This window comes from Myripristis murdjan, chromosome 6, assembly GCF_902150065.1.
Source record: "Myripristis murdjan chromosome 6, fMyrMur1.1, whole genome shotgun sequence".
Lineage (NCBI taxonomy): Eukaryota > Metazoa > Chordata > Actinopteri > Holocentriformes > Holocentridae > Myripristis > Myripristis murdjan.
The window spans coordinates 2,697,548-2,719,212 of NC_043985.1; the positions used below are offsets into that span (position 1 = coordinate 2,697,548).

The following is a 21,665-nucleotide window of genomic DNA, read 5'->3' on the forward strand; positions in this document are numbered from 1 at the left end:
GTGCACTTTGTAGACATCACTTGCCAACCAAACCGTGTGGCCAGCGAGATGTGATTGATTTTTTTTCCCCTCCTTTTTTTCTTATCCCATGAGAGAATTCCAACAACCTTCTAAGTGAGCAATAAAATGTTTGAAATCAAGTGGCTTTGCTTTGCTTTCCAACGTGTTCCACGGGGCTCTCGGTATCAGAGTTGTCAATATTTTGTGAATCCCTGATGAAAAGGTGGAAGAGAGATAGAGGGGAGTGAGAAAGGAGTGGGATGATATGATGAAAGAGGCAGAAGTACAGAGATGACTGATGAAGTGTGTTTAAAAAAATCAAAGAGTAAATAAAAGAACAGCAATGGAAAGATGGCACTAGAGATAGAAGGAAGAACAAAGATGGAAAGGAGGAAGCAGGGAACATTCGGAGTAAGAAAGGAACAAACGCAGGAAGAAAGGACCAGATAGGAGGGACAGACAAAAAGATGTGGTGCAGTGGCCATGCTTTTCCGTGTGTAGACCTTGTAATCGTTACGAGTTTGAATGGAAAGAGCAAGGGAGAGGGACGAGGGTTGAGAGACAGAGTTAGAAAAGGATGGGATGGAGGGAGGGAGACAGCAGAGGCAAATTTCCATGACTCTTTTAAACCTATTTTAATGAGAAATCTCCCATTTCATGTCTGTGCTGCAGTAAAAAAAACAACAAAAAAACTCCTTGAAATGTTGCTGTCCACTGAGGCATAACTTAGGAGAGACCGAGTGAAAGAGAGAGAGAGAGAGAAAGGTTAGGAATTGTCTCAAGAAGGGGGGACAGTTAAATGTACTGTGTGTTTCGCCGGGCCAAACCTCAGCCACGGCCCGCACACACAGAGAGGCTGGGAGGAAGTTATTACTGAGGTGCTGATGACACAAACACAGGAGCCGTGCACCCAAAGGAGACCCCTCTCCCTCTCCTTCTGTCGCTCTCTCCCCTGCTCTCTTTCTCCCTCTCCCTCTCTCCCTCTCTCTGTCTGTCTTTCTCGCTCTCTGCTGGGCCTTTGTTGGCATCGCTTTCAGCTTTTTTAGAATAGACGGAGCAGGCGAACAGAGAGCAGAGACACAACCGGAAGAGAAGCTGGAAAGGCGGGTGGCGTGTGAGAAGACTCCCTATTACCACTAGTGCAACTTTCTCAACCATCTATCCACCACTCTGCAATAACTGAGACCTTTGCCACGGCTTTATTTCGAGAAATAAGCAAATGAACGTCAAAACGCACTTGCTGCTACGTCGAAAAACAAACCCATTTACACATAAATAAGCATTTTGCCACTCTCTATCACCAGATGCCTGTAGCACAGCCGTGGTTCAACTAGTTAAAGTTCAGGAAAGCTTTTACTTTTGCTGAGCATGTGTGAAGAACCCAGCTGTGCCTGGCTGTAATTTGCGGTTTGAAAACAGTTTGGGTGATTTCCCGTTTCTGTGCAATTGAAGGATGAGATATTGGCTACTGTAGTTTCACTGCTGGTTGAGAAAATTCTCTGATTATATAACCCTTTCAAATGCATGGCATCAAGCTTAAAAAACAAGGTCATTTTTCATAATGCAGTTCCTGACGTTCACACTGTGGAGAGATTACGTTTTTGCTGATATTTGCAAATATTATTTGAACCCCTTTGAACTGCCTGATAAGTAGCTTTAAAATGACAAAAAAAAAAAAAAAAAAAAAAAAAAAACATTTAGCACCCACTTTGTACAACACATAAATATTGTATATCTGCTGGTTGCCACTCTTCTCTGAAGCTACATCACACTTATATTGAGTGAAATATTCCAGTTCAAGATTCCATTGTTTTATGTCTGCAGCAATACAGCAAATAGAAAATATTTACATCTCTTGTGCATCATTTTATACACATTTCCCTGGAATTCAGTAGGACATGTTTGGTATCGCTGGAAACTTCGGGATCTCCACTAGAATTTAAAAAAAAAATTCTGTGGCTTTGAGCATGGCCGCACGGCATGCATTTATAATGATGAACCCAATGGGACTTCGGGGTTGTGTAGGCTAAAGATTTATATTTATAAAGGTCACAAACTCTCATGCACGGGGAAACTAGCACCACTGAATGAGGAGCACCGTGCAGTGTGGCAGCTATGCTGTACACCATATCCTCCAACTTTCTGCGTATCTAATCACTGCGTCACGTCAGTAGCCATTGAACAGAGAGAGAGAGAGAGAGAGAGAGAGAGAGAGAGAGAGAGAGAGAGAGAGAGAGAGAGAGAGTTCCCCAGACAGGTTCAGATGCGGGGCTGCCGGAGCCTCTCGGGACTCGGGCGAGCAGAGCGCAGGGACAGATGCGATTCATTCATCATTTATTTCCATCGCCGTGTTTTTTTTTTTCTGTTTTGTTTTTGTTTTTTTTCTCTCTCTGTTTTTTTTTTCTTTCCACGGCATGAATCCCCGGGGACACCCCCACCCCACCCCTCCCACCCAGCGGTGGCTCTGACATCAGCAGCAGCAGCAGCAGCCCGGTGTGTGAGGTAGTGATGAGGATGAGGATGGTGTGTGTGTGTGTGTGTGTGTGTGTTGGTGGTGGTGGGGGTCTATCTACTTTGACCGTGAAGTGGTGCGCAGTGACTAAAAAAAATGCACCAAGTATGGCCATCCTACGACAGTGCGTAAAAAAATCTCAGAAGTTACCACCTATCTTCATTTGACTTCAAGAGGAGCATGACGGCTCGTCATAGTATAGGCTAGCATTTCAAAGATGAATCGGAGTCTTAAAAAGTGCATGAACTGTTCCGCAGATTTGAAAAAGAAATGCTCGGTTAAAACCGAGTTTTAGTCGCTTTAGCCTCTGCTACCTCCCTCTTGATGGTGACAGATTGACCATTACCTTGAAAGAAATCATGCAGTTTTGATACAGCCTACGCCTTTTACTCCCAACGTCCCAGTCTCGTTAAACTGGAACAAATAACTCCTATGGGAGCTCCTGCGCTCAGGTGCGTAACTTCAGCTACTGGAGCCTGTGTATGTCTATGAACTCCGGTATTACCCAGTGTGCAGAAGCGGCACATCATCGGGACGTAATTCTCCGATGTGAAATTCAACCTGGCTGTTAATATGCCTCATTTTGCGCGTCTGTGTGTAGTGCAGAGAGGGAGAGACAGGCGGATCACAAGAGCTTAGTGAATTAAGATTATAGCGGCAGTTTGCGCAACGATCCCACTCATTCCCACTGTTACCAAGTACCGCATCCACACACACCTCACAGCGCTCTGTTTGTCCCCGACCGCTTGGTCTGTAGCGCAGCGGCACATGCTCCGCTGGATGCTAGAGGCAAAATGTGGAAAAGTAAAGCAGTGAGGCAACAACTTGCAGTTTTCAGGACGCGGGGCAGACTTTAGCTTAACCCTGGGTTGGTCACAACCCCCAGCAGCCCACCATCTAAATCCAAACGCACTATACATTATTATTAATCATTACCGGTTACTTCGGATCAGTCGCTGTGCCATCTTTTACGCACAGTGTGACCCCTGACCACCATTTATCTAGACCGTTTTCTTCATCCAATTCTCAGTGTCCATCGCATTACGAGTTAAAAATTGCTCAAAATACAACTTTGATACTGTGATTTCTACTGTACTTACTCAAGTGAAGAGCAACAGGCAAGAACAGGATGCAAGCAGAGTTAATCAGAGATGCCATTCTGATCCGACTTCGCCGTCCGACCTTGTAAATTGAGGCTTTAAAGGAGAATTTCCACGGTTTTTTAAAGAAACAGGTAAGCCCTCTGTCCTGCTGTGAAACAGTTTGTTCGTCCGCTCCGCGGTGAGGCGGCTCTGCACTCCAGTGCGAGTGGATCCACAGTGCCTCTCATCCGCTCCGCTGAAAGGGAGGAGGGCGCGTCTGCGCTGAGGACGGTCCACAGCGCGCACCAAGTCCCCGGTGGGCTGCGCGGCGCTCTACGCGACTGAGTGGGATGGATGTTGGTTGTGTTTGGGGTGTTACAGAGAGTGCCCTTCAAACGCAGGACTCAGGCTGAAGTTGTTGTGTCAGCAAGTTAGTAAACCCAGCTTAAGTGCCCTTGAGCAAGACACTTAAGCCCCACTGGCTACAGCACCGCCTCTCTGTAGCTGACCTCTGACCTGCGTGCTGGGGGCAAGAGGAGGAAGAACTTCTTGTACAGCATTGACTCCATTTCTTTACACGTCAAGCGCACATGTGTAACTTTATACTTAATGTGAGCCAAAGGGCGTAACAGAGAAGAATCAGGGCGTCTGGGGATTTGAACACCATTTTCAGCATTTCTGCATAAATTTTTGACATAGCCTACCCAGTTTCCTCAAAGGAACACCATAGACTTGGATATCATAACTTTAATTTTGCACAGAAACCTCGACTAATTCTGATAAAAAAAAAAAAAGTAAATAGTTTATTAAAGTTAAAACCGTAAACAGTACATTGATATTTATAAAAACATTTTAAAACCAGTAATTTATCTCATTTGTGCAGCTGTTTTTTTCATAAGGGAAATGCTCAAACAAGATATAATTAAAGGGGGAACGCTGATTTTACCTTTTGTTCACATTGAAGTGAGAAAATCATTAGAAAAAGCATGATTTCTAAGTGTGTGTATGTGTGTGTGTAGGTGGGGGGTGGGGCATGTATAGACTTCAGTATGTTTCAGATCTCTCTGCAGGCATACCCCCAGGAATTTATAACCTCCCACAGAAATGAAGACAAAAGGAATTGAACAAGTCTTTTTTATTATTCCAAAAATGTTTAGGGTAAAATAACTTGTAAAATATACAACATAACCATCCATCCAAGCAGAGGGAAATTAACATAATGGCAGTCTGGCATACACAAAAAAACAGTCAATTTTGAGCAACAAACTAGGAAAAGAAATGTATATATATACTGAAGCATTGCTGTGCAAGCTTTCTAACTGACATTCTGATCTTGTTTATCTTGATGTGTATTATGAATGAATCCTGATCACGAAAGAAAAAGTTTAACTCTCTTAGACCTTGTCTTGTCAATACCTCTGTTTGGATTCAGGCATGTCTTGAACCCTGAATGCCATTTCAGATGAAACATAAAGCTGCTCAGGAACAAAACCGACCTTTCTAATTTGGTACAATGAAAGATTAATTATTATGGGACTACCTGACCACAAATGCTGATTTCACATCCCTCCAAATATTGAACCTAATATAAAATTGAAAAGACAGATGCAGGCCGTGGACTCCGCAGCTTGCAGGGTCGCTCAGAGCCGTGTAACCTTGGAGGTGATATTGGCCAGTGTTAACAAATACAACTCGTGTCCCCAACACACACTGCTCTGACACGTGGGCCTGTCCAGTGCTCAGAGGTCCACACAGGATTATTTATCTAGTGCCATGTCTATAGAGCTGTTGCTAAAGACAACAAAACTCAAAATCATAGAAGAGTCTGGTCTCACTGAAAATCAGTCTGAAATAAATCAAGTGGAATTGTGAAGGTGCTGGAATCTATAATAGCAGAGTTGGTCTGGGTCTGGTTGCCTTTTACATTGTTTGGCATAGGAAAGACACTTCAAAAAAAAAAAAAAAAAAAAAAAAAAAAAAAAAAAAAACATACCAACGTAAATTATCTGTTTGTCATATAACTGAAAATTGCCTACACCAACAAACCAGGGACTAGAACTGAAACTGTAAAACTGCTAGTAGTCAAAATAGCATTTCTCTTTCTCAAATGTTCAATGTAGTAAAATGACAATCCAAACATATGTCCCAGTAGCTTGTCTCGGTAGTCCAATAATGTTTGCAAACCTAAAACATACATGTTCTCCTCTACTGTGCTGTTTGAGCCTTACATTAGATCCCCAATTACCTTTTGATGTCCCCGTATCCTTGTAAAAGTTAAGTGGAACTGCATAAGCTATGGGGTTAATGTTTGACACTCAAATTACAAGCTGTCTAAAGGTTCAAATGGGAGCAAATCTCCATGAATAAAGTACAATAAGGCACTTGCTAGACAAATCCAACTTAACAGATTCTAAGCACACAAGGGCCAAATTAACAGAACTGCTGAGTATTTTACAATCAGCAAAACACTGTGGCCACCCTGCAATTAACAATGCTGTTTGTAATTGGGCTGTACACAGATTATCATACAATTTCAAAACACTTCAAAAGATGAACAAATGGTAAGTTTGCAACCTAAAGACAGGCTCTTAAATGGTTGGTTGCAGTTTGAAACTAACAGTTCAAGATCAGGAATGCTGAATAAATTCAGAAACCATGACAAGCAATATCGATGTGTTTGCAGTTCAACTAAGTGCTGCCCCCTAGAGCCCAGGAGAAGTAACTGTACATCAAGTTTACAAACATTTACCTGATTTGAAAAAAAAAAAAAAAAAAAATCAGTGGCAATATTTATATGTAGGAAGTGTTTTCTAGTAGATAATAACTACTTTGATAAGTCTTCAAGCAAGTATACAAGTCTTACAAACACTAAGGATATATAAAAAGAGGGGCTAACATATAGAAGAAAACATGGGGGTATGATCTGATCAGTTTTAAGTATACAGCTGTACACGTGGACGGCTGCCATCCTGGATGCTGGGCTCAACTTTCATCATTCACAGAAATTCTAGTCTTTAGCCTTGGGTATCCACACAAAGCATTTCTGTTACATTTCAATAGTGTTTTCCTAGTTATTTCTCATCCTTTCATCTTATTTGTATCCTTCAGAGACCCTCATTTGAATGGGTTCTGAAAAGGAGGCCAGCTAGACAGCAGATAATGATAACTCAAGCTGCTTTTCATCCTGAACACTTCCAAAGCAGGACCAAGTTCAATTCATTTCCAATTAAACCAATTCACTGTGAAGATCCACCTCAAAATACAGAAAAAATATTTGGATTGGGAATGTTGACAACTCCAACCTATTAAAAAATAACTGAGAAGAGTTATACTACCAAATGAATTGGCTTTGGCCCTGTTACATTCTTGGTGATTGCCAGAATTAGCTTGGTTGACTGAAGACAGCTTGACTAATCCTGATGCGACTGAATCCCAAGATGCACCTAGCAAGCATGTGAAGTTGGTCTCCAGGCCTCCTGCCTTCTGTTAAGGCCACCATTCAAAGGCGACATTCTGAGGTGGACTGTTTCATCAGCAACATTGACAATGCCAAATTTTTTTTTTAAATTTTTCTAATTTTTTTCTTAGCATACTTTTGTTTCTTATAGACCTCTGTGCTTCCCATATCGATTGTATCCCATCTGCACATCTCTGTCCTTACAGAGAGAAATATTGCTCATCTCAGCTGCCAAGAAAAGTAGCTCCTGGATCACAACCTTGACAGTAACACAATCAGACTCGGAACATTTCTATGACAGATGGGTTAGAGGAATACAATAGAAGAAAAAAGAAACAGCAATGTTACCTGTTCGGGTCTGGTCATGTTGACCAACTCTGCCAACACTCAAAATATTTTTTGGAAAGCGTCTGAAGAGACATCAAAGGAGTGTCAGGTGTTATGTGTATACTGTCTGAATGGCAGACAGAACAACCAAAAATTTTCAGCATGTCTGGCTGTCTCTTCTGAGACAGCCTTTTGCTTTGACGCCGATAAAAGGGTGAGAGAAAACCAGAAGAAATCTCTCTGGGAACCAAGGAGCAGTATCCTAGGTCTGGAAGAGTCTACAGTAAACTTAACAAGTCTCTCTAGTAGAAATTGAGAACAATCTGCCTCCAGACTGTTGCTGTCTTGCATTGCAGGCATGTCCAGGAAAAAAGGTGACAAAAATAGTTGTTTCTACCTTCTAGCTGGGCAGTTCACTGGTGCAGGGAGGGTGGGAGGAATGGGAAGAGATGGCAGGAGGAGGGGAAGACTAAAGGACTTGAGGTGGTGCAGAAGGCCAGGAGGGACTTTCTTGAAGCAAGGGGGTAATCTTGAGCTCTCAGTCACTTTTGAGCACTCATCGTCCATATTCAGCCACCAGCCCTCCCACCCCCTCACACGTTCAAATTGCCTTTCCTGTTCCTCCTCCTCTTCTTACTTTCCGCCCAGGCTCCCTGGGTGTTTTCGCCATCTCTCGGGTAGCTGCAATGACATCATCATCACACATCATGATGGAACACCAAGAGACAGCTCAGAAGGGGTGGGGGTGAAGTTGTCCCTGGTGCTACCAAAAACTAACTTTTAGCGGAGACATTAAAAAAAGCGACCTTTGATCAGCGTCATTGAGGAAATCTCTCCTCTGCACCAGACTTTGAATGAAGGACTAGTGGTTGACCAGGCCCTGCAGCATCATCATTAGGCGCCGTGCCCTCTTGCTGAGCGGGCTGTGGGGGTCCTGCTGCAGGAAGGAGAAGAGCTTCGGTCTGACCTGGGATAACACAGCAGCCATGTGGTCTCTAGTCAGGGGGTCGCCATGATCCAGGTTCATCACTGCATCCTCCAGGTAGCTGGACAGAAAGGGAGAAAGACACAGAGACTTAACATAACAATGAAGGAGGCAAATGCAGATGCAAAGTTCCAGACAGGTTGACACTTTCCAGGTAAGATGAGGAGAGAGAGAGAAAAAAAAAATCACACATTCATACAGCATGACAACCCCAGCTGTGAGCAAGACAGAACATGAGAAAGAAAGGAAGACAAAGAAATGAAGTCTGAGACACTGATTATCTTTGTTAAGAGTAGAGACAATGGGTCAAGTAGAAGCAGGTACACATCCCCCAGTCTCTGTTCAGGAGGAGGTCTGTAACACCAGGCCACTAGCCTGTTTACATCTTGATTTAAGCACCCGGACAAATAATTTCTATACGCAGACAGTATGTTTTTCTGGTAGTGTGGCTGCAGTGGCCAGAGAAAGGACAGTTACATCAGAACATCTCAGCTGTCTACAGCATTATGAATGTCAAACGCTGTCCTTGATAACCTTTCCTGGCTAGCAGCCCACTGTCTGAATATGTACTTGGTGTTTGTGCTCAAACTTCAGAAATAGAGTCCCCCCTAGTTCTCACTTTTATAATGTGTCATCTGTGCAGCTATCCTACATTAAGCTCCTCGCTTAAATGTTTCAGTTAAACATCTGGTGGTTAGCCTGCCCAGCAGAACTACATCCATTTAAGCCACCTCCCAACCTGAATGAGTGTGAGTCTTTACACTCTCAATGACCACATGCTACACTAACCACAACATAACTGATCTCTATCTAACACCACTGGAGTTGTTCCCACTTCTGCATCCGGCCTCCAATCAGTATTTCCCAGAACACAGCCACACATCACATGCCCATCACATCCTCATAACACTGCCAACATGCCCTTTTAAGAGACATTTAATGCCCTTGCACACCAAGCTGCAGATCTATGCAATATTGATAGATGTCTAGACCTTTCTAAAGTTGTTATCTTATAGGAAACAATATGCCTGAAACGGATTCATCTCCAACTCTTTCAGTGACCTTTGAGAAACACCCAGTATGTTGCCTTAGGTGCTCACTGACACCACAGTACTCTTGGCATCAGTTTAGATAAGTAATATGTACTTAAAACACAGCTAATAAACCTGAAATTAAAACCAAAGTTTTGAGGGTTAATGAGACCCTCCCTGGTCCTCTCCAACTATTGTTTATCTCTGGGAAACCTTTCTATAAGAAGTACAGAAAATAATTAGACTGACTCAAATCTTCCTTTTTTTTTTTTTTTTAAGAAAAATAAAATAGAAACAAAGGAGTTCTTGTGTTATGCAAGGCTATACTGGAAAAATGTATAGGCCTTTATATTCTGAATTCAAGTGCTGTCCAACAAAAATCTGACCGAACTGACAGTAAAACACTTTTGATGCTTAACTTCTTATTACTACACTTCATCTTCATCTCTCTAAAACCTATGATGACAGAATGCTGTTGGAGCATTATTTTTTTTTTTTGAGCAAGTTTTAAACCTTGTTATCAATTAGCATCAGAATTAAAACATTTGCCCTTCTTTTCATCTCCTACAAACTTCTTAACTATTAACAACTCTGCGGATGGGGCCACACCCTCCTGTCCTCTTCTCTTTCTCCAGATGGCGCAGAGCGGCACCACAGGGCCAGTATTAGCAGCAGCAGGCAGCTGCACTGTAAACTCAGAAGCAGACAGGTGATCTGGGCCCTGAGCAGTGCTGTAAAGGGACTTGGCTCTGACAGAGAAGGAGGTTTGTTGGGGGGCATATGGGAGAGACAGCAAGAACTGAGGAAAGAGAGAAAGGGACATAAAAAGAGGAGGATGGGGGGCCTTGAGGAGACACATTAGCACAGCATGTGAGAAAAAAAAATAAACGCAAAACAGGAACTGTTGACGGATGTGAGGAAAAAACTGAGGAGAAGAAAGTAAGAAAGGTCCAATGACAGAACCAAGCAAAAGAGAGACAGAGAGAGGTTGGAATATTATATTGCTATTCACAGGACCATCTATGCTCCCCAAACAGCAGTATAGTGGGGGCTACAGACGGAGCAGGGTGATGGGGTCAGCAGTTTAGCACCATTTAAGACTGGGAAGAAGCACAATAATGGAGATTAGATGGGAGGAAATGGTTTAGCTAAAAACTAGCTTTGTTAGTGATCAGTGGCAGAACACAACATACCTTGTGCAGGGCAAAAGGCATTAAACATTAACTATGTAAGAACTATCAGTTTTAAATTAAATTATTATGAGGAAAAAAAATGACTGATAAGGTTAAAAAATGATTGATCAAACCTCATGTCATTGACTTCACTGACCCAAACTGCTAGTATACCCACAGAGCTGCACCAATGCAAGATGGGTCCCATGTTAAACCATGATAAAGTGAGGAAATCAGTAAGTTCAAGACATTACCACTGCACAGCAATACCTTGCATGTAAAATTATGCATTTGATATGAAAAATATGCAGGAAGAGTAAAGAAAAAGACAAAAGTTTTACCAATTCAGCATAATGATTTAAAAGTGAAAATAATCAGAGCACCTTGCTGTGGGCACACACAGGTAGAAATATGCGCTGTGGTGCATTTGTTAATGAAATCCTGGCATGTTATGTCATATTATGTCACCCTATGTGTGGTAAGTGAATACCAGCATGTGGGTATGTGGGACTTGAAAAGTACTTAAATGTGTGAATTTGAATACGGGATGTCAGTGTGTTTGCGCTTTTGCTTGGAATGAAAAGTGAGACTGTGACAATACGACTCTGGTACTCTCAGCTCTTGGGACAAACTACGCAATCCTCAAGTTGGTATGCTGCTGCTTTGAGTGTGTGTGAGCTAGTCAGAAAGAAACTGATGCTCACTGCCTATGCCCTGTGTATCCTCTCACTCTGCTACCTGCTAAATCAAAACTGCCATCAAATGCCCTGGGCTGACCCACCTGATCTTGAGCTCTGATCGGGTCGTGAGGTTGGAGGAGAGCTGCTGGATGAGTGACAGCAGCACAGGTTGGCTCAGAGGGCAGGGATGCTGGCCAAACACCTGCTGGGAGTCGATGGTCTCACACACATACAGGACAAGGTTCAGATCTGTCGCTGACAGGGCCTGGATGAAGGGAGAGAGGGACTATTAGTGAGAAATCAGTGCAGACAACCTGAAGCTTTACACACAGCAGCCTGTGGAGAAATACTGAGGGTGAAGTAGGGAAGACTCATTGGCTGTTTACACCCATGGATTAACTGTGTTGTTGCTCAACCGTCAGTTAAGGTCAGGTTAAACTGTTTTTATGAATCTTGGATACCCTCAGACTCAGTCTCCCTACGCCAGAAATAACCCTATAAACAGAATATTCCTGTATGCCTGTGGCGTCCCCGCCCACAGATGGAAAGGTCAGCCAACAAAAAAGTATGAAAAGGTTCAGCTGCCAGATAACCCCCCTCCACTTCTTTGAGCAATAGCAGGCTGTTTCTAAAACTGGGCAAATAAATGACGCCAGTAGTAAGTACCGCTTGCTGTTGTTTTTGTTGACATGAAAGTGTATTGATAATACTATGCTACGAGTTACATGAGTCACCAGGTTAAGAACTGACCTCCCTGTGCATGTAAACACAGCCAATAACAAACAGGCAGGACAGGGGTAAGAGAAAAACACTCCAGAAGGAGAGGAGAAACAAAGATAGGGAAGCACAAAGAACAGAAGGAGGCAAAGGCAGACACTGTAGCAGCCATTTAGAGTAGGTTCAGGTGCGTATTTTAGAGCACCTAGGGGAGCCAGGGAGCATAGGCATTATGATATGAAGAGTCAGTAGAGCCTCTTTGACAATGGCCGCTATAGAAGGACAGATGCAGCTCTGCTAAAGAACAAGTGGGGTCTATGAGGGTGACTGTGAGTGTGTGGGACTCGCAGTTTATTAGCTTGCTGTGCCTTGTAATCCTGGTGGGACCAGTGTGTAGGTGTAAATGCATGTGAATCAGTGCCTACTGACAAATAGGTGGTGTGTGTATGCCTTCATTACCTGTTGGGAAATCTGATTCAGCCACTTATGCTGCAGTGTGTTGGCTCGCTACATTTGGCAGTATCAGTGTGTGTGTGTGTGTGTGTGTGTGTGTGTGTATGTTACCTGCTGAAAAGCCTGGTTGAGTTGGCCCTGCTGTAGCAGCTGCAGTATGTTGGCTTGCTGGGCCTGGTAGTCTAGGTGTGCTGTGGGGACGGGCGTGCCGGCTGCAGACCTCATGGCCTGCATGATGCTAGAGGTGACCACCGCCTGCTGCTCCTTCATTGCCAAGCTCACCTCGCCCTTAACAATACGCTGCACGTGGCTCAGAATAGACTCCTGTAAGCTGAAAGGGACAGGGAGGGAACAGACAGAAGCTTAAACATGAAGGCAGGAAGAAGAAATCTTTTATATTGCTAAGGATTTTCAAGAGATATGCTGCAGCAACACAATTCCAAAAATGAGCATATGTATAGGTGTCAGAGAGCATAACAGAACTGTCAAGAGTTAATTTAATATTGACTGCAAAAAGTCAGTTCTCTCATCTAACAGCGGGCGCATACTATTTCAAGATCCATTTACAAACACCTGCACAATGATTTAACATACAACATAACATTTTCATTTATCTCAAAGTTGAAACAAATTTTGTTGCCCTCAGCCACAGCCAGGTTTGTCATTTCCTTTTCAAGACTGTAAACTTTATATACAGAGCAAGTTCACCAACTACTTTCTCTCTGCTCCACTCCCTACAAATCTATAAACCCCAGAGGCTGTGAAATTAATTGCAGAGGGAACAAGAGGCTTGATCGAATTTATGTTCTTACATTAGCCCGAGGATTAAGCTTTGCTTGTTTCTGCTCTCCAATCCATTACACACCTGCTCAATAAGCAGTGACTAAGGCCAGGACTGCTGGCATAGGCATCTACTGCTATGCATATCTGATATTCCAAACATCCGCTAGAATTGTCAATCAGTGTTATCAGATCAATCACTGCAAGGATTATCAATCAGCAGCAGGATTCATTTTAAGCAAAACCTCATAGTGGCTGCTCATAACATTCAGTTTCTTGATGCAGAAACATCATAGAACGCAACATCAGTCACATCCAATATGAGTGATTGTCATGGTAACCAAATGCAACCCTCATACTAATCCTAGACCTAACCCAAACATCTTCATATGCAGGGAAGATTTTTTCATTCCTAAAAGTGGGGAGGTAAGTGATGGAAGATGGCGGAGAAAGGGCAATTGATGATGGCAAACCCTTTCCTTATGGGGTAGTGCTGGAAACAAGCTTTGCATAGTCTTATGGCACATTTGTGACCTAATTGATTATCAGTTTATTTAAGTGTGATCTCACCTCTTTGGCTCCCTAGTTGTTACTCTTTTCCATGGAGAACAGAGTAAAATTAGCGCAGAGACCTTGGATCACTTACACACATAAAAGCTCTGCTGAGCAACGTGTTTTATTAATCATATGTATCACATCTATTGTTTCGTGATAATCAAGATTTGTCTGTATACATCACTGCATTCAACATCTGCTGCAGTCAGTGCAAACCTAGAGAAAATAAAAGCCCAGATGTACATTTTCTGGTGCATGAGGGCATATTAATTCACCTGCATACAAGTAGAGGTTTATAGAACTGTGTGACAAATTGCAACTGAGGCATGAAGGGTTATAGGGAAATTTTCCTTGTTAGCATAATTTTTACATCATTTTAATGGCTGGTTATCATTCAATAAAGAAAATACCTCATTTGTAGAAAATGATTTTCCATACGCCATGACATTGCCAGTGTACATAACAGTTTAAGTGATAGGTGCGATTCTTATCCATACAGTGGCATTTGCTGGTACATGCAAATGTCATACATCCACCAACTATGGTCTATTAACTCCTTTCCTGTCATCACACTGAGAGCTTCACTGGGAGTGTACTGCTCTAAAATGAATAAAGTAGATATCGACTGGAAAACAACATGATTTTGACCAAAGACACAATGCTGAAAAATTGTTGTTGTTGTTGTTGCAGGATGCACAACAACTGCTCTATTCAGCCCCCTGGTTTCCAAAACAGTGGAGCAATTTTCTGCTATTGCACTGCTACTGTGTCATTATATACTGGCACTGCAGTCCCATATTCATATATATATTATTCATTTACAAACCACTTCACACTGTACTCGGTGTCAAGACTATCTGATCCTTGATAGTTACCATGCCAGAACTGTTTGGGAAGCTTGCTTTTCAATATTATGGAATAGTGGGATACTATGCACAAATCGTTGAAATTAGACAAGTTATTCCTTAACATCATTTTAAATCTCTGCTGGCTGACATACAGCAGTGTGAATGTATGTGTTGAAGTGACATTGATGTTGAATTGACGGTGATTTACTGGCAGTGTTACAGCTGCAAAACAGTTCCACCATTTTGAAAAAAAGGGCGCTGAATAGAGCAGTGTAAACGTGAGTTGTTGTGCATCCTTCAAAACAATTTTCCAGCTATGTATCGCTGCTCATTTTGGAGCAGTATATTCTGGTAAAACTCTCGTTCTTGCGACAGGGAAGACTTAATGGGCCAAATCTGGTGGATGTATTACACACATACAGCAGCAAATGCCACTATTTGGGTAAGAACCAGAACTATCACTATTAGGGATGGGAATCTCTGGCATGAGGCCGATTCGATACATATCTAGATACACAGGTTACGATTCGATTCAGAAACGATATATTTTTAATAGAGAACGATTCGGTACGATTCGATACGGTTTAAGAACGATACGATTCGATACGGTTTAAGAACGATACGATTCGATACAACCCTAAAAACAATACGATAGTTAACATTTGTTGATGTAGACTGGGCATCACCAAATGATGGACCGTGGTCCGGGCATGGAACCAGTGGCGGTTCTGTCCAGACCCATGACAACAAGAGAGCACTTTTTACTTCAGATCTTTTGTAGCACAGAGGAAATATGCTTCTCAAACACTCGCTATTTAGTGTTAGTGTATGAGTATGAGTTGTAGAACATAATAAATTATCTTGAAGGAGTAGATGTTTACCAGTAAGTTTGACTCCAATAATTTAACAATATGTTAAATAATTTAACAATATGTTAAATTATTATTTGTTTTAAAAATGTAAATTACTTATCAAACAGACCTAACAATTCAACTACCAATGAATTAGCAGGAGCATTCCTGTGATAACATAGATTGAATATGAAAAATAAGCCAAAGTGATACTTCTTCTCTGAATAGACAAGCTAAGCCAGTGTGCTGCTGTTAGCCAGTGAAAATACAGCAGAGTGGCACCTCTTCGATTTGTTACACAATCTATGTCAGTGCGCTCCTGTAGCCTGGAAAGTTTCTCTGCCTTTTGGACTCGTACGGTGCCGGTGCAGTTGTTGTCATTTTTTTCTTGGTGGTGCAGGTGCAGGTGAAACGACTGGAGGGGTTGTGCCACCCAGATTTGACCTCACAGGGCGCCAACCAGCTCCGCACTGCACCCTTCTCGGCGCGGACCAGTGCGCCCTCGCGTCCCGCGATCACATACACAATGAATGGCTGCGGTGGCCGAGGTCTGCGCCGAGCACGCGCTATGTGAAAGCCCCTTAACGTTACCGAGCATGCGGGAGAGTCCCTTTCGTGAGTTCTCGCGTTGTTTAGAGATGAAAACTGTACAGCCTCAGGCAACCGATTCATAGTCTCGCGATATCCGACCCACAACTCTACAATCGATTCATCTAAGGATTCATGGCGGATTTCGTATCGATTGAAGAGTCTGCTACCGATACAGCCGTATCTCTCGCCTGTAAAATCGGTTATCCGGTCGTATCGGTGTATCGTACCCAACCCTAATCACTATAGTTCCTCATCCTGACCAACTGACCTTGACCAGAGGGAGAGTGCCATGTTTAAAATGAAGGCTAATTAAGACAATATTTAAACTTTAACAACACATATGGACTGTTTTTATTAGGGAGGCACCATCAGATTTCTGGAGTTGATTGCAACTGCCATTTTTTTAAACTTTGTGACTAGCTGATCACTAATCCAACGAATGAAATTTTAGCCATTTTACCAGCAAGGGCACATCATGTAAAAGTGCACAGCAGGTATAAAGTAAAAAAATTCCGATAATGCACTGTGTTCAATAGATTGTGGTTACGGCTGCAGATTACTGCTGACCTATCCTAAAAAGATAATATCTAATACAAAAGATGAACTAAAAGATGAATGTGACAACAGCTGCAACACACTAAAGAGGTTACAGTAAACAGACTTTCCCAAACTCTGTAACAGTGTGATCATTGTAGAGTTGCTGTGTTACGTACTTTCCCACCATCATCTGAAGCTGGTGCTGCACGTCGGCACGCATACTGGCTGTGATACTGTTGGCCAGCTGGTCAGTGGAGCTCTGGAAGCTGTCAATCATCTGCTGGAGCTGGTCAATCACAGGGTCTCGTGCCTCCTGCTCTCTCTGCTTCCTGTTCTTAACGTGGGCCTCAAGCTGTTGGATATCTGTGGGGTGGAGGTCAACAAATTAATATTTTTTCCTATCCCCAACACGTGCAAACAATGATATAAACACAGATAGAATGTGGAAAATGTTCAGGAAATCTTCTTGATATTCACAGCTGCAGATACACTGCATATCGCCATTGCCCCAATGCTTCACTTTGCAACTTCTCGTGGGATTACTAGAGTTAATACGAGAAATCAATAACAAATAATGGCTTTTATCTGGATTCAGTTCATCTGTATCCTTAATGAAAAGAGAAACTATTTGTACATTCAGTGTATTTTCACACACAACTGCATGCAATACAAAGGTATTTTGTAGATAAACAATGCATGCCACTTAAAATTAGTAAACACACATGCACAGGAAGTGCATGGACAAGAAGGAACAGAAAGATATAAAAAAAACAAACACACAGATGAAGACTTGTAGCCTTGTTGCTGCAGCACATGCAAGCACAAAGTTATAGTTAATATTCCCACACAAAACCCTAAACCCCAAGCTTCATCATGGATTTAATTTAAATTGGACACGCTCACAAGTGTGCACGCACATGCACAGAGAGCTCTTGTAGTCTCCCAAGGTAGCGGGAGGGAAACGCACGTGTCTCCCCTCAATGCACGTTTTGACATCCTTGGAAACATTAAAAAAAAATCTATCTAGCCCAAGCTTCCAGAGGTAGGTTTGAGCACAAAGTACGTCTCCTTTGAATAAATAGTCTGCTTATCAACACATCGGTGCCCTGCTTCAGTCTGAAAAGGCATCATAATAAAAGCTGTCCCTGAGCTTTCTGAAAGAGGTTATTTAATTAGACTTTCAGATAAACAGCCCTTATACCCTCAACTCAGGTACAGGGGATAGGAGGGATCGCCAAAACGAAACAAGTGCCATTACAAAATGTCTCTGTATGGCCACTGGTCATCATAAGCCACAAGAACAGCTTCAAGGCACTTTGACAAAAATAAAAAATAAAAAATAAAATAAAATAAACTGTACACGTGCCTGGAGCTCAAGTGGAAGGGATATGAAATCATTCATCTGTGATCAAGCCCATGATTCGTTTTGCTAATTTTGGAGACTCTGGAGTGTTCAACTGGTTTGACACAGAGGCAGTGAGGCTGTATAGCTGACACTGTTTTCAGACTCATTAGACCAATAAGATGACTCACATAATGGCTAACACAAGCACCCAGAAAGCTTTATATTTATTGGTGTTTACCACACCCTTAAAGAGATGGAGTAGTCAAACCCCAACTTAAATATACTTTCTGTCATTTATTCATGTCATTCCTTGCATTCCTGCATCCAAGATACTACAGTGTCAATTATAAGACAAACCAACATCAAGTCTTACATTGATGTTGTTGTACTACCAGTACTACAAACTACTACAGTACTCTCCCTAAGTACTGTGAAAAAGACCTCAAATTGATGTTAGTTCTGCTGTTTATACAAATAATTGCATTTCAGATCAAACCAAATACTGTGTTACTATGAGACTTTTTTCCTGTTTTGATTGTACAACCTTGAGGGAAACAGGAATGAAACAGAGACGTGATAAAGTCGGGTTTCAAACCCAGGATTTTGCGAGTATATGGGATGCCTCTTCGCCAGCTGAGCCATGAGGATGACCCATGTCACTGCTTCTACGTAATTTTACTGATCAGTTATTAACAAAAGCATTTTTTATGTTATTGTTTATGTTATTTACATATGCTACAGATACAGATATCAGTGAAAGGTGTCTGTTATGTAATGTTGCTGGTATGCTGTCAATATGACTATCACCAGATCATTTCCCCTTTGGTTACAATATTCTATCTATATCTATATCTATATCTATATCTATGTCTATATATAGTTGGACCCATGGATCCTGATTGTCTTGTTGTCCCAGGTGTCCTTACATTCTTGCGTTCCCTGTTTGAAACTGTCGTTGATCTGCTGGAACATGGACTGACACCCCCTCTCAAAAACGGGCAGCACGATGCTCTGAAACGTGTCTTTATAGGCTGCTTGGATTGGCCCCTGCATCGCTTCTGCAGCTGCTCGCCCAATTGCATCTGTTGTGTTCTGCAAAACAGAAGTTAGGTGGAGTGAGTGGGGGAAGAGGAGGGGAGGTTATATGATGTTTGCAATTTGCTACTTAGCAGTCATTGAGGAAACCTGAGGACAAAAACATTAATAATTATAAACTATAACAAAAGCAAATTTATATGGAGAGAGTAAGGGAGATGTGCTGAAGGGGACAGGAAATAAAACAGTCAGAAAGACAGAGGTGAGCTGGTCACGCACCTTAGATTTGACCACCTTGGTGACATTGTCCTTCAGGGTGACCTCCACAGCAGTCAGCTTAGCAGCAATTGTGTTACTCAGCTGACCTGTCACTGGCTCCAGGCTCTTAGAAATGGCTGGAGAAAAGATAATTAAAAAAAAAAAAATCACTTGATTTGAGACTAGATATCTTCTGCGATTTTGGATATCATAATATTGTCATTGGGCATAAATGTTGCCTTTTCATGGTTTTAAAGACTACAATCAGCATCCCTCTACTGTACAAAGTACAGTAAGGGATGAAGTTTTCCGAACTTGTCAAACTCTTTGTCTCTACCTGCTTGGTCATAGTACCCATATTACTAAAGACTGTTTATCAAAAATCTCATATCTAGCAGTCAACCCCACAATATTGTCACAATACTGAGAGAGGTGTTAGGTCAAAAATATTCTGATATTCTGATATTTGATTTTGTCAATTGCACCCTAATTAGTACAACTTATCTATAACTCAGGCATGTGAGACAAAACTGGAGATTCAAAAAAAAAAAAAAAAAAAAGGGGGCAAGGCTAGTATATAGCCATCCAAAACTGCTACATTCTACTGCCTCAGCTTACCACATCTCCTTGTGGTGAGGAAACAGAAAAAAACAGTTTGGTAAGACATAACAGGGGGAGGAAAACTTTATAGAAAGAAGGCAGCTATATTTAGAAATGATGAGGCCTGACAAATTAGGTTGGTCTGTACATCTCAGGTTTTTGAAAGGACAATATACTTGTACAATATTAATCTTTAAAAAAAAAACAAAAAACAACAACTGCTAAGGGCTACGTGGTGAGGTAAGTATATACTCATATATTCAAGTATTAATCACATCCTAATTATGTAATTTATCTGAGGCCCAGGGTGATTTCAAGTATTTAAACCCACTTTAACTTATTTATGTACTACCTGATAAATTTATAGTTTTGTCTGCCCATCTGTCCTTTCCTGACTGAAAAAGAAAATTGTCCAGAAGATGGCAACAAAGGCAAAGAGGACCATCAGATCAGTGCTACCTTATCTACAAAAACCAAAAACTGACTTGATACATAGGCAGTATTCTGAGATAGTTGTGCTGCCAGTAATGTTGATAAATTGGACAGTGTACCAAAAGGCAATGTTAAGAAACATCGCATGTTACCCCTTTCCCAACTTTAGACATGGCAAGGGGAAAAAGAGAATGTAAATGTTGGCTATGCACTGACTGCAGGTGAAGGAATGAGATCAATCAAAAGATCAGTTCCCTTTAGACTGGCTATAGTAATGAGGAATACAGGATCAGTGAATAGAAAAACTACAACAAAAACCTGTCTGTAGACACCTCTTACAAATGCCTACGAAAAAAATATAGACATGAAAATAACTATGAAGAACCCAAAGAAGATGCGGAGGAGGACAAACAGATCTGCATGCTTCAGACTCCTGAACAAGCACGCTGCAGGTGGGTGGAGAAACCAGAGGTATGAAGACAAATCAGAGGCCAAGGACGAGGGAGAAGAAAACATCAATCTATAGACTGAACTGTCTCTTGGAGTTTTATACCTGACTAATGTTCAAGATAGTGAGTGCTAACTATCAGTAGCATTAATTTTCAAAGGAAGGTGAGTCAGGGAGGTGAGTGAGCTTTCAGAAAGTGAGCAGGGTTTGGGCGATGGCCAGCCTTCAATAGGAGGAGAGCTGGAATTGAAAGGGAGGCAAGCATTTGTTAGCCCTTTTCCACTGGGGCCAGTGGTCAAACTGGTGCCAAACTGCAAATGGCTCTGACTTTTTCTAAAGCAAAAACTCTTGTGCTCAGCCCTCTGAACTTGCTGGTCTTTAAATAAGGAATCGGTGACAGCACTTTTTTATGCCGTATCACAAGCAAAATGCTAGATGGAAACGGCAAATGTTGAACAAAATCCCCAAAAACTTGAGTACAAGTTTATATGCTCATTTGAGGTGGATTAACTTTTTATTCAATAAGAAGAAATGGGACAATTTGCAATAGAAATGCATTTGCCGAATAAAAACAGGGCATGCACATAGGATTTGATCACATGAACAGTTTCTGTTTGACCTCTGACCTCAGACAGACAGAGCTGGCTATTGGCAACATCAAGAGGCACAGGTGATGACAGATGATGAAATCAAGATATCTGTGTCTCATATATGCCAATATTAAACAAGTACGAAAGCAGTCTGACTCTCTCCAACAGTCATTTGCGAGACTAAGCACAGCCATGTAGCTTGCAAACAAACTAGTTGCCCATAGCAACAGTCATTTTATTTGCTTGAACAGATGTTATGGAAACACACCTTAATTCGCTTCATTTCCTCATTTTTTGCGGCACACTTCGCTCGCTTGCAATAACTGCAAATAGTTTATGGAAACTCTGCTATTATGTGCACATATGTATGAAAATTGTC

At 41.9% G+C, this 21,665-nt stretch overlaps 1 protein-coding gene across 2 annotated transcripts in view; it reads right to left on the reverse strand.

Moving 5' to 3' along the window:
- Nucleotides 1-4,714: 4,714 nt before the first annotated feature.
- The window catches only part of edc4 (enhancer of mRNA decapping 4), a 39,096-nt gene continuing 22,145 nt past the window's right edge, over nucleotides 4,715-21,665 (reverse strand). For both annotated transcript variants that reach the window (XM_030053342.1, XM_030053341.1), the window contains exons 25-30: nucleotides 19,238-19,353; nucleotides 18,850-19,015; nucleotides 16,755-16,941; nucleotides 12,528-12,747; nucleotides 11,348-11,511; nucleotides 4,715-8,424 (exon numbers count right to left, since the gene is read on the reverse strand). In XM_030053342.1, the coding sequence (XP_029909202.1) occupies nucleotides 8,241-8,424; nucleotides 11,348-11,511; nucleotides 12,528-12,747; nucleotides 16,755-16,941; nucleotides 18,850-19,015; nucleotides 19,238-19,353 (1,037 nt within the window). In that variant the 3' untranslated portion in view covers nucleotides 4,715-8,240. The remainder of the gene's footprint in view (nucleotides 8,425-11,347; nucleotides 11,512-12,527; nucleotides 12,748-16,754; nucleotides 16,942-18,849; nucleotides 19,016-19,237; nucleotides 19,354-21,665) is intronic.